This window comes from Scatophagus argus, chromosome 5 (assembly GCF_020382885.2).
Source record: "Scatophagus argus isolate fScaArg1 chromosome 5, fScaArg1.pri, whole genome shotgun sequence".
Classification (NCBI taxonomy): domain Eukaryota; kingdom Metazoa; phylum Chordata; class Actinopteri; family Scatophagidae; genus Scatophagus; species Scatophagus argus.
In genome coordinates this window covers 26,362,347-26,376,364 of record NC_058497.1, presented here as the reverse complement: position 1 = coordinate 26,376,364, position 14,018 = coordinate 26,362,347, and the positions used below count along the sequence as shown (strand labels likewise).

Below are 14,018 nucleotides of genomic sequence, written 5' to 3'. Positions count from 1 at the left end.
CAAACTGCGTTTCGTTGCATTGTACTTGTACATGTGTAATGACAATAAAGCTGAATCTAATCTAATCTAATCTAATCTAATCTCATTTTTCTCACGATACAGCTGTGACCAATGAGATAAGGGAGGCATTGACAAAGTGTTGATATTTATCATCACGCACTCACAGCAATGAGCTAACGAGCAGGACCGAGCGGCCCAGCAGGTACTTTGTCCTGCGCTTCACCTCGGACTACACACAAAGCTGCCCTCCCCTGCTGGTGGAGGCTGTTCCTCCACCCAGGGATAAAAAGGCTCCTCTCCACCATAAAGAAACATGCGATTTATATTTTGATTTACAATTCATATTTTCCACCAGGAAATGTAAAGATGGCATCTTAGGAAACAAGGAGGTTTTCATTTTATACACTGAACCAACACTGAACAAAATTACAAACCATTTCCAACTAACCAAACTAAAGAAATCTTATCTAATCTAAACTATAATATAAGATAACCTAACCTCAACTACAAACCAGCAGGATGTTTCCAGCTGTGTCTTTGTGTATAACCAGGCTATTGACTCTGCATTTTAACAAACATTCCCAGAATAAACGAAGGTTAAAGATTAAATTGAATTCAGAAAGCTTTATTGTTGCAGAGACAACAGAGGTGTGGCCTCAACGCAACAGAGAAAAGAGGAGGTCAACTGAAAGGCGGCTGAAGGGCGGACAAACACATTCGAGTGTCAGCTCATAAACATTCTGACTTGTTGTTGGTGTGTGTGTGTGTGTGTGTGTGTGTGTGTACCCTGATATGCAGGTAGAGGCGTTCAGACAGCACTCTGACACCCTGATGGACGATGTGATCCAGAGCTTTGTTGGCTCGACGCAGAGAGTCCTCAGTGACTGAAGGATCACACTGAGCACAGCGCTGCACGAAGCCTCTGCGCACGCACACACACACGCACACACACACACACACACACACACACACACACACACACACACACACACACACACAGTACATCAACACGGGGACCATGATCCTACACCTACCAAGTCAGGACTTCAGACTAAATGAAAATAAATGACAGGAAGTGAAAGTTGAAAATGTTGCAATATTTGTGGAACATCATTAGTATCACATTCAGATATTCTACTTCAGCAATAGTACAACACTAAAAATAATTACGTACTTATTAATCAATACTAATTACTACAGATAATTAAAAATAAACATTCTGCATTTGTGTAAGTATTATCATCATTGATGTATAAGCAGCATTTCACTGTTGTACATATATTATGTACTGCTGGTAGTTAGCTAAGTCTGAAGCAGCACATCATATTTTGTAAGTTTATATGTTTTATGTGCAGTCTAAAGCATAACCATAGCTGATAAGTTATTTTTAATTTGACTTAAATGAAGGTACAAAATTATTATCAGTAAAATACATTAAGCATTTAGTACATACACTAAAGTATAAACCAATATACTTCATCATCAACTGCCAACTCCATCAAATACACCACAGTGTGATGTGGCAGTGGGCCAGTCACACCATTGGATCTAAGATCCCACTTTTGATTTGCTCAACAGAAGCTGATGAGAAACACGTAAGAAGAAATTTAAAGTTCTCCTTTTGTCTCTTTGAGAAGCTCCCTTCAGGCAGGAGGTTACGGTCCACTCGGACCAAAACCTCACGCCACAAGAACAGCTGACTGACATTCTGCTCTGCACTTTAGTTACTTCAGCACAGGAACTGATCTGTGCTCATGTCATGATCCACCTGCTGACCATTTGCACTGTTTACCTCACCTACTGGCACTACTTCCACCCTGCACTACCTCACTTTTGTCCCACCTCCACAACCATATTTGCTTTACTTATCTTATGTTATTTTGTTTTATTATTATTATTATTCTATTTTATTTTGTTCTATTATTATATGTTACTCATTCTTATGTTTTATGTATGCACCAATCACCAAGACAAATTCCTAGTAATGTGAGACCTCTTCACTCACATGGCAATAAAGACGATTCTGATTCTGATTCTGAATAAGGTGATCAGCTGATAAAAATGAAGTGAAATGAAATTTGTTGTGTGAGATCTTCTGCTGTCGGAGAAGCTCTTATATCAGATTCAGGAGTTTGTTCTGGTTTGTTTGTACCTGAATGGAGGACAGCAGTTGACCAGGGCAATGGTTTTGGACACATAACCATCCTCATTGTCTCCAAACATGCCGCTCTGCATCCCTTCATGAAACATCTCAACTTTACGCTGGAAACTAAGACAGAGAGTCACCAACACACATCAGAATCAATGCTGTTATGAATCCCAACAGCTTTAAACCTGTGTGTGTGTGTGTGTGTGTGTGTGTGTGTGTGTGTACCTGTACAGAAAGTCGGCCAGGCCGTTGAGGCTGCACTGAGCCACTCTGGAGCCCAAACTGCTGTTGATGGAGGCAGATCGCTCGAGATCGACCTGCAGCCTCTGGAACAACAAGCAGTCCGTCAGTAGGATTTCTTTTACAGACACATTCACACTGATGCATTCAGGGACACTCCGTCCATCTCAGTTGACCTTTAAACTGTCTTTGTGTGAGGCTTTTCTTCTCGTTATACTTTCTTTGGCCACTAGAGGACAGCAGCTCTTACATGGAAATGAATGATGTTAAAGTGTGTGTGTGTGTGTGTGTGTGTGTGTGAGATCAGGAAGTGTTCGGTGTTGACTTTGGCTGCAGTTGAACCAAAGACTCAGAAAACAATCAGTGTACAAAAAGCAGCGTTATGCAACAATTCACTCTCGTTCAACAACCTTTATTTAAACGAACAGGAAACTGAGCTGGTGGGTGGTGTTTGGATCCATCAGCTCAGACACACCTGCAGTAACCATGGTAACAGAAGGAGGGGGGCACCTGTATGACGGTCTTGGCCAGAGTGATCTGATACTCCTCGATGTGCAGCGACTCCATCCATCTTTTCTCCTCCTCGTCCAGAACCTGACTCAGCTCAGTGGTCACTTTAGCCTGCACAGGGGGATCAAAACAAACGCACCTCAGACCGCCAGAAACAGCACTGCAGCAGAATAACACAGCCAATCAAAATGAAGCAGGAGCACAAACGCACCAGGCAGCCTTTAGCTTTTAGCATTGTGCTAACTCGAGTTTAACTGGTTCGAGATCACAAAACAACTTTCTGATTTGTCCAGCGATTTGGTTGTTGTGTTCACTGAAAGCTGTTTTCTGTCAGCTGATCAAACCAAGTTTTGATCAGCCCTGCAACGTCTCTAAAGACTTTTATTATAGCTTGAGTGTATTGTCTCACCCTAACAGAGTTGAGACAGTCCAGCTCCAGCCTGTCCACAGTCTCCGAAGGCAGCAGAGGACTGAGATGCGAGCGGCTGAATGGACTCGTGATGCACACCGTCCCCAGAACGTCTCTGAAAAGACACCGAGACAACATGATGTCTGAGCGCACGTTTACACAGGAACAAGAACAACCTTTAAAGAAACTCAGGAACCTCAGACTAAATCCGGTTCCCGAGCTGTACGATAGTTCCGGGTGTAGAGGAAGTCCCGCCTTCACTGGCACACCTTTCTAATGGTTTTCACAATTTGGCAAACCCTGGCACTGAAACAGCCAGCATACAGTAAAGTAAGAACAAACAGGAAGTCTGTTTATCTCCGCTGCTGTTTGTCACACTGAACCAAACGTCTGCTATCATAACCAACAAGGGAAAACAAAAATGTTCAATTATTTTTAACTGTGACACGGAGTGAGCGTCTTCCCGGAGGCCACCGGCTGTTGTTTCAACTTTAAGGGTGTAATGACGAACGCTGACGTGTACTTTTTCCAACATATCTATTTTAAACACTCACGGTTCACATCAGTCTTCAGGAGAGCTGGAAACAGAAACAGGAAACACAGAAAAGGGACTTCCTGTTTAGCTCCTCTGATTCCGTAGTTCCTGGAGCTATTTGGTCTACTTGTGAGAATTCAGAGGTGACCAACATGTGCAACCAGTCTGTGTGTGTGTGCGTGTGTGTGCGTGTGTGTGTCTGTGTGTGCGTGTGTGTGTGTGTGTGTGTGTGTGTGTGTGCGTGTGTGTGTGTGTGTGTGTACCTGTCATATATGTTGTGCAGCCAGTCGAGCAGGGAGTAGATGTCAGTGATCTCCAGCTGGTTGTCAGTGATAGCCCGCAGTCGCCTAGCAACCGCCTGGTGGTAGCTCTGCACGTACACCTGACAGGTGGGAGGTCAAAGGTTAAAGAGCATCGTCGTCAAGGGAACATTCTGGCGTCAGTTTCACCGACTGCAAACTGTGACTCAGCAACAAGTTGGTCGCGGACGATCAGTGAGGACTGAGGACAGGCTGAGGAGACTCACAGGCTCCAAGATCCACAAACCCAACGTAATGAGATCACTTTTACAGTAACTTCATCTTCATATGACTTTTTCAAACTATCTCACACTAATTTTCATCAGCGACTAATCTGCAGAGCCCAGAACCCAAAGTGATGTGTTCAAATGTCGAAACCAAACTAAATCAGTCTGTGGTTTTTTAACTCGTGTTCACATATCACGTTTTGTTTATTTACACAACAACAACCTAAAGCGGGTCTTCACACAGAGCAGGTCTGGACCACACAACTAGTTTTTAATGCTACAGCAGCGTGAGGAATTCCTAAAAATTCATTTACAGGCTTCTGATTTTGCTGAGCCATCGCTGGGCCTCTTCAGCACACAACAACGCCAAAGTAAAAGTCAAAGTAAAAGTCAAAGTAAAAGTCAAAGTAAAAGTCGCTGCTAACGACTGCAAGTCCTTTAAATAAAGTTTGCGTCAGTCTTAGCTCGCAGCCTCCTCACTTTCTCTTCGGTCTGAGGGAAGGTGGAGCTTCAGGGTCAGGAAGGAGCCTTGTGGCGTTGGTGTCCTGGTGTTTTCTCACCTGGAAGGGCTGGTAATCTTCAGGGTAAATGGACACCACGTTCCTCTTGGCAGCCCCCAGGTCCTCCACCACCCGGGCTCGAAGCCGGTCCAGGTATTGGTCCAGCTCTCCGGCCGTGAACTCCGCCCTCTGAGGGAGGGACCCATCTGCCACCTCCTCCACTGCCTCCCTCCACTTCTGCTTCAGGCGGCGAGGCCTCGGGCCCCCGGGGGCCGCGGCCTCACTGAGGGCCCATTCCTTATCAGTCTGCTCCTCCTGCTGCAGCACCTGCACACACACACGCACACAGAATAGGATTCATTTGAAATAACAGTTCTTGTATTTGTACTTGAGTGCAGTACTTGTTTCCACAGCAGCAGCAGTCAGCACCCACCTGAACCACCAGGCCCAGGTTTGGCCCGGCTGTCGGGGACCGCAGAGACTCCCTGACGACGGCCCACAGCTCCTTCTGCAGCTCCTCATACAGCAGCTCCACATCCTTCGCCTTTCTCCGGCCGCCATCTTTGACGCTCAGGCCGCCGGCGTCCTCCGGCTGCGACGCGGTGCCCCGGTCGGCCGCGACGGACTCACTACACTCCTGCTCCAACTCCAGGATGTGGGTGTCGGCCAGGAGGAGGTCCCGCTTCTTCACCAGCTGCAGGATCTCCAAGACTGAAGGAGACGAGGAGACATTCAGGGTTCGTTCAGCTGCAGCCAATCAGCACGCTCGCTGAGCTTCAGGCGTGAGAAGCAGCAGACATTTTGTCATTTAATCGAGCAGGTGCAGGCAGAGCACGTACTTTCCAGAGGTGGAGGAAGTACTCAGATGTTGTACTTACAAAAAGTAGCAATACTACAGTGTAGAGATACTCTGTTTTTAGTACTTCAAGTCAGTTTTTATGCTAATGCTTCTGGATTTTAAAGCTTTTCTACACTGTGGGATTAATACTTTTAATACTTCATCAGCAGCAGTACATCTGTCCTGTGACAGTTTTATTCTGGATGATTCGTCTGAATAAACGGCGGTTCATCGACAGGCAAACACACACACATCCAGCCAACTTTTCAGTTTGTTTTGTTGCAGAGGAAGAGACGAGCGGGTGGAGCTTATTGGGCCTTCGTTAGTATGAGGCGGATAACATGGAGCCACGTTGAGTTTCATTTGTCAGAAACGTGTCCTGAAGTCGTGGCCTTGGTGTCCAACCCGCCTGTCCACTAAGAAGGGACAGACACGTGTTATTCATACGTCCCAGCGGCGGGCTGATGTCACAGGGCTGTCTGTGGTGTGTCAGTGTTGGAACAAACCGCCTGGAAACAAACCGCCTTCCGACTGCAACTAAACTGACAGATGGAAACACACCAACACCAACACATGGGTCCACCTGAAAACCTGCACCAGGCCGAGTCCTGCTGGTCTCAGACCACCATCTGGACGAGCAGACCGAGTGAGTCAACACGTCAAGGAAAACCAGAAACAGCCATGACGCAGAATAATTAAAGAGGAAATATGACTCAGTTATTCATCGTATCATGACACTGCAGCAGCCAGATAATACACATCAGGAAGTCGACACACACACACACACACGCACGCAGCTGGACAGGAAGTGATGCCACATTCTACTTCAACTGTGGCGTCAGAGCTTCTCCAGGGCTACACCTTCAAAATAAAATCCTCCCTTCTGACAGTGTGTGTGTGTGTGTGTGTGTTTAGTGAGAGAGAGTGTGGAGTGTGAGGATGTGAGGCCTCCAGATGTTGCCTTGTTCGTCCAGCTCAGAGGAAGACACACACACACACACACACACACACACACACACAGTGACAGCCCAGAGGAAGATCATCTCTGTAAACAGAACAATGTGAGGGGAACATCTCGGCTTTGAACTCCCAGTTCAGTCTTTTATTTTGTTTGGTTCCTGCAGCAGCGATGAGGTCGGAGGTCGCAGTATTAAAGCAGTTCGGCTCCACGCCGAGTTGACCTTCTGGTTCAAGTTGCCGTCGTTTCCTCAAGCGGTCAGGAAGTGAAGCTTGGTCCTCCCCGTTCAGACCGGGTCTCAGTGCTCCCATCAGACTTTCTGAGAGGCTCAAACGTGTTCTGCTACAGTCAACAACTGCAATAACACTAACGGCCAGTTCACCTGCAGAACAGACGCCAGACAGGAAGTGATGTCAGAGCGCTCGTCCTGGTCCCCACAGAAACAAATGAGAGCTGACATCAGCACCAGTCGGGTTACTTCCAAATCTAAAACACACATGCACGCACACACACACACACACGCACAGGGTGTGACCACTGTAAAGTGATCTGTCAGCACTTTGAGCCAAACGACGCTGAAGCTCGTAAAACACTAACAGCTATAACAACACACGCGCGCACACGCACACACACACACACACACACGCACGCACACACACACACGCACGCACACACACCGACTGCCCTCCACACAGAAACACAGCTCTTATTGTTCAGCTTCAGCCTTCAGAGGAAATGTGCTCCAGCTGAATGGATGAAGCCCCGCTCACCTCCACCCTCTCAGACACCACCAGTCCTACCTACATCACCACCACCAAGACCCGCCCTGCTCAGCTCCTGATTGGTTAGGTTTGACGTGAGGAGTGAGACGGGTGGGGTTGGAGGTGCAGTAAGTCACCACTGCTTCCACTACGACACACAACACTGACAAACACCAACAACTGTGGAATCCAACTTTCATTTTGTTTCCTAAATGCCCCACGGACACCACACTGGATCGGGTGTAATGTGAGCCTGTGTGAAGGCTTTAAAAAGCTGAATGAGTTTCACGCTCATCGCGGCTCGTTTGCAGAGAGCAACAGCAACTTTAACTGACGTGGTGTCCATCTTCACCTGGCGAGTTCAACATTCGGGCTGCTCTCAGCTCGGGTTTGGTCTCCACCGACTCTGACAGGACATTCGCTTCCACGTTGGCCCGACGTCTGAGGTTTCTGGCGGCTCGAAGCAGAACACAAAGTGAACTCTGTGGCTCTCAGTGTGAAACTGAAGCTGCTGAGTCGGAAAATCTCAGATTTGACCTGCTGGGATTCACCTGAAGGAGACGAAGGCTTGAGTGTGTGTGTGTGTGTGTGTGTGTGTGTGTGCGTGTGCGTGCCAACAGTAGCAGTATTGTGTGAGTGTGTGTGCAGACTGTAATCCAAGCTCTTCCTTCACATTTTTCTCCTCTGTGCTCCTCCTTCGTACAAAGCGTCACATCCAGACTTTCTCCAGTCTTGGATTAGAGGATTTGAGGTGAAACAGTACTGCACACGCTGTAGAAGCATTGGAATCCTTCATCCTTCAAACACAGTACTGAAACTGCAGTCTGGTTACAACTTCAGCCTATTAAACATCAGTTAGCAGAAAGTGATTAAAACGTGGAAATCAAATCCAAGATGGGGCCTTCGTGTCTCTCAGTGTCAAAGCACCCGTCCAAAGCCCAAAGATGCTCAGTTTAGTGCGATTAGCGAGCTCTCACTCGGTGCGCACTTCCTGTCACGACACACAGCATCTCATAAGAGCAGGATTGTCCAGCTCAGCCCTGCAGGCACAGCTGGAGCGAAGATGTTTCCTCTGACTGCTCGCTGCTCTTCGCTTCTACGTTTTCATTTCTTTCTTTCTTCTAAACGTTCAAAGCACTCGGTGTCCGTCCCAGTTTGTTCCATAAAAATGATCCCATTTTAATCATCAGAATCACAAACGTCTCACACACAGAAATACAGAATGTGTGAAGCCGTGAAGAAGCTCCATGTTTTCAGAAGTCATTTCTGTCGGTGTGATAAGAGCCTATCAGCAGAGTGAAGCGTCTGCTGCCGTCCCCAACAGGAAGTCCTGCTCAGTCACACTCTTCTGGCTCTTCAGACCTTCGTCAGCTGCACGAGGACGTGCTAATCACCGACCGGTCCCGACAGGCCTGAACTCCAGCGTCTTGGCAGCTCCCGGGCCGAGTGCGGCTGAGGGAGCGCTCGGCGAGCTGCGAGCTGGTTCACACGTCAGGAACAGCGTGTTCATTGATCCGACTCACCTGACAGACCACAGAGAGACGGTCAGATGATGGAGCAGGTGGCTGCTTTTCCTGACCGAAACACTTTGAACTTTATGAAAGCTGTGCTGAACCGAGTGTGGAACATACGATGAACCCGACTGTGGTGTGTTCAGGGTTTTAAGAGTCTTCAAAGTGGACTTGCTGTTTCACATTTCACCACCTGAAACCTGCAGCAACACGCCAGCAAACAGCCTGTAGAGCTGCTGGTCTGAAGCTGAACTGAGGTAATACGATCACGGATTAAACACACACACACACACACACATTCCACACTGTGTGTGTGTGTGTGTAAAGAACATCAGTCCTTCACCTCAAACTGTAACCCAAGGTCAAAGTGAGCCCAGTCACAGAAGTACTTGTCCATTTAGTCCCGCAGTCCTGTGGTCCTCATCTCGATTGTTGACGTCGGCTTAGTATTCAGTCAGGACTTTGGTAATAAATCACCGCTTGCTGCGCCGCTCCAACACTTCCAGCACGTATGGATCATTTACACACCAACACGTGTGAAAACAGGGTCCTGACTTTGTGTGTCGCTGGACCTCAGTCGCTGAGGACTGGCAGCCATCATCGAGGTACTGAGAGAGCAGCTGGTGGGAACATGTTTCAGGTCTGTCTCGGCTTCGGTTTGTGTGCCGAGGTTTTACTCGGTCAGAGAGGAAAGGAAGATCAGCAGAAAACGAGTGGATCACTTTCAGTACGTTGGTTTGTGGCCTTTGGCTGGTTGACACCACGAAGGAGGCTGTGATGAAGATCAGGAGGCTTCAGGCACTGAAACTGACTCAGGAACAGTAAATCAGACACAGTAACGTGTTGAACGTCCTGCAGCAGCATCACAGCACTCACTGCTGACACTGCGTACATGTACACACATCAAGTACAAGACACAAACAGACGTCAGTTTTCTCTAAACACAAGCTCCAACAAAAACCTGATTTCATAATAACTGTTTGCTTCCTGACAGCTAAAAACACCCCAGCTGTTACACACACACACACACACACACACACACACATCTGTGACGCAGTAACAAAACTCTGATTATTCAGAAAGCTCATTCATAAAAGTCACTTCACTGCAGTGAGGATCAACAGAATTTCCCACAAGCCGCCTGAAGTCAAAGGCGTCTCGTCCATAAACGTGTTTGTGTGTGGAAGTTTGGTTTGCTTTGGAAATCAAATACTTCATCAATCCATTGAGATCCAGCTGAAGCTCAGCGTCATCAAACCCCTGAGCCTGAGGTGGCCTGCAAAGCCTCAGACACAAAGATGCAAACACACAAAGATACAAAGATACAAAGACACAAAGGTACGGCTGCTGCAGCTACAGGCTGTAACAGGTGGAGGCTTCACACACGTTCAGCCCAGCAGCTCAGTTCAGAGTCTCCAGCTGATGGACAGGAAACATCACGACCTTTGACCTTCGGGATAGAAAATGTCTTCAGGTCTTCAGACGTTTTGGTGAAAATCTTGAAAAAAATTTTAAACAAATTATTGTACTTTGAAATCTGATTTTAGTCTCATTTACATCATATGCTGCACTTCAGCAGGCTGCTGTTTTTCTATTTATTTAATGACTGCAGAAGACTTGACTGTCTCCTGATAGTCATCATCCTGTGCAGGAGGATAACAGGATTAATCTTCATGCTCCAATCAGAAGGGAGCGTGGATGGCGAAGCGTGAAGCGTGGAGATGGTGGTGCTGATGATGTTTGACGCTCTGCTGCACACCTGTCACCTCTGCCTGTTAGCCCGGCTGTCAGCTCTGCATGCTGACATAAGAAGGCAGAATGCATGAAGACAACAATCAGCAATCAAACTTCGGTCAGAAGGAACATCAAAGGAAACACACTATGTGGACAAAAGTACAGGGACACCCCTCTCTGTGGGGCCGTTCCTCAGGGCCCCTGACTTCCAGTGAAGGGAAACCTTAATGCTTCAGCACACCAAGACATTTTGGACAATGCTATGCTTCCAACTTTGTGGCAACAGTTTGTTGAAGGCCCTTTTCTATTCCAGCATGACTGTGCCCCAGTGCACAAAGCAAAGCTCCATAAAGACATGGTTGGATGAGTTTGGTGTGGAAGAACTTGACTGGCCCACACAGAGCCCTGACCTGTATGTGAAACAATACGAACAAAACAAAGTACTCAAAATATATTTTATTGAGTATTTCCACTTTATGCTACTTCTGCTGTATTTATGACTGACAGGCTTTAACTGACGGTTCAGTTTCTATCAGTAAGCTGACATCATTTTCAGAAAGTGTGATGGATATTAGTATTTTGGGTATTTTTTCTGTTATTACTGTAATCAAACGCACACACACACACACACACACACACACACACACACACACAGGAGTTGGGGGAAAAGGTGAACAGATTTAGTCCTCCACTGCTGTTTGTTATGTGTCGACTACATGAAGTCTGAGATCAGAGAAAGTTCAGCACGTTCAGGCGAGGACTCGCCGCTAAACCTCCGCATCAGCAGATCAGCTGTGTGTGTGTGTGTGTGTGTGAGCTGTTTGTACCTGCATCACTGCTGTGTTAACACACATCATTCAGATCTGAGTTCAAAAGGACCTGCCGTTCAGTTCAGAAGTCAAACCACACTGAAGAGAAGACAAACGTCTCCCAAAGTCTGCAGCTCACAGCAGAACAGCAGGGAGGAGGAGACGCGTGGAGACGTTTCCGATCATTGGGTGAACTGCCCCTTTATGATCCTCGCGTCCCAAACAGCTCGACTTACCGGCTGCACTGTGAGGACGTCCGCAGACCACAAGACGAGACGTTCACGACAGCAGCTGAGTTCAGTGAACCACTTGTGAGGGACAAGCTGTTTATCTCGTCTTTGCACCCGTAAGACCTGAACCAAGTGCTCCTGCTCAGCCTCGCTGAGTCTGAAGCTGCTGCACCTGAACCGCACACAGTTTAACCTGCTTCTTCCAGCCAATCACAGCCTCCAATCGTCCAGGGCGCAGGCATCATGGAGAGCCTGAAAATGACAACCCGACACACAACCCCACCTGCATCTGAGCGATCTGAACACCAAGACCACCTGCAGACGCCGTCCGACAGACCCGATCACATCCTGACCCTGAGGCAGAATCCAGATCACATTGTGACTTCAGGCTCTGGTCTGCATTCATCACACATCCTGTCACAGTTTGACACACTGCACGTTATACAGCAGAGTAACCGTTTTAACATGTGAACAAGGGTGTGGGGGAACTCAACACACACACACACACACACACACACACACACACACACAGTTAAATCATTCATTACCAAACAGCAGAGTAAACAGGGTGTGATAAACAATAGACGCCCTTAGAAAGTTTCCAGGACCGGCCCAACACTTATACCTCACACACACACACACACACACACACACACACACACACTTCCACATTCCAGTGTCCTTGTGGAGAATTAACTTTATCTCAATGAAACCCAGTCAGACCTGAGGTCACCTGTCTGTCTGTCCTCACCCCCTCCCATCTCTGTCTGTCTGTCTGTCTGTCTGTCTGTCCACCATTCAATGTCGGTGCTGGAGATTAAAATAACCCACAGATTGCCAGCAGACGCTGATAAGATCAGTCAGGGTGGTATGAAAACAAACTGGACGGCAACTTTAACAGACGGCGAGAGAGAGACGGAGAGACAGACAGAGAGAGAGAGAGAGAGAAGAGACAGACAGAGAAAGAGAGAGAGACAGAGACAGAGACAGACAGAGACAGACAGAGAGAGACAGAGAGAGACAGAGAAAGAGACAGAGACAGAGACAGACAGACAGACAGACAGAGAGAGAGAGAGAGAGAAAGAGACAAACAGAGAGACAGACAGAGAGAAACAGAGACAGACAGAGAGAGAGAGAGAGAGAGAGAGAGAGAGAGAGAGAGAAAGAGACCAACAGAGAGACAGACAGAGAGGAACAGAGACAGAGACAGACAGAGAAAGAGAGAGAGACAGAGACAGACAGACAGACAGAGAAAGAGAGAGAGACAGAGACAGAGACAGACAGAGAGAGAGAGAGAGAGACAGACAGAGAGAAACAGAGACAGACAGAGAGAGAGAGAGAGAGAGAGAGAGAGAGAGAGAGAGAAAGAGACCAACAGAGAGACAGACAGAGAGGAACAGAGACAGAGACAGACAGAGAAAGAGAGAGAGACAGAGACAGACAGACAGACAGAGAAAGAGAGAGAGACAGAGACAGAGACAGACAGAGAGAGAGAGAGAGAGACAGAAAGAGACAAACAGAGAGACAGACAGAGAGACAGACAGAGAGAAACAGAGACAGACAGAGAGAGAGAGACAGAGACAGACAGACAGACAGACAGAGAGAGAGAGACAGAGACAGACAGACAGACAGACAGACAGACTCTTCAGATCTGGTTCTAAAGTCTGTCACAAGTGGGCAGCTTTGACTACAAATCTGACTGCACCCAAGATGCACTGAAGACCAAGTGAGATCTGATCAGTCAGTCCACATCCAGAGGTGGACTGGGCCACATTGGACCACTGGGCCACACTGAAGCTCTACTGATGTCCTCTGAAACAGGAAGCCAGCAGCAGGCAGAACTGATCACAGGCTGTTTGATTTCCTCTTGGTTCACTGTGATGCAGTCTGGGCTCTCTTACCTGTCCAGGTAGGCAGCACAGGTTCAAAACACGCAGTCTGTTTCAACTGATTTCACCATTTGCACCAAGTTTACCAAACTCTCTGACTGCACTTCAGCCAGAGAGTTTGACTGCATATGCAGATTGCATACAGTGTGGAACCTGTCCAGTGTGGGTCCTGGGCTCACCAAGTGGACCAATGAAGAACTGGCTTTTTTACTCCTGGTGTCAGCTCAGAGGTGGCCTTTGATGAGGCCACGTTGGGCACCAAGCCCTCAGCTTCAAACTCTCAAAGTGCCAGGGAAGGAGGAACCACTCAGAATCTAATTCTGACGTTATAAGGAAGAGGCAACACCTGAACATTTTCCATGTGGAAGAGTAAAGAAGAGCAAGCCAAATCATAAATTCAGCTAAAATGAAGTAAGCTT

At 47.5% G+C, this 14,018-nt stretch overlaps 1 protein-coding gene across 2 annotated transcripts in view; it reads right to left on the bottom strand.

The window, feature by feature from the left end:
- The window catches only part of LOC124059749 (tumor necrosis factor alpha-induced protein 2-like), a 32,176-nt gene that overhangs the window by 4,231 nt on the left and 13,927 nt on the right, over window positions 1–14,018 (bottom strand). For both annotated transcript variants that reach the window (XM_046390038.1, XM_046390037.1), the window contains exons 4-11: window positions 5,303–5,580; window positions 4,930–5,196; window positions 4,107–4,225; window positions 3,309–3,423; window positions 2,900–3,010; window positions 2,375–2,475; window positions 2,153–2,269; window positions 787–922 (exon numbers count right to left, since the gene is read on the bottom strand). In XM_046390038.1, coding sequence (XP_046245994.1) covers window positions 787–922; window positions 2,153–2,269; window positions 2,375–2,475; window positions 2,900–3,010; window positions 3,309–3,423; window positions 4,107–4,225; window positions 4,930–5,196; window positions 5,303–5,580 — 1,244 coding nt within the window. The remainder of the gene's footprint in view (window positions 1–786; window positions 923–2,152; window positions 2,270–2,374; window positions 2,476–2,899; window positions 3,011–3,308; window positions 3,424–4,106; window positions 4,226–4,929; window positions 5,197–5,302; window positions 5,581–14,018) is intronic.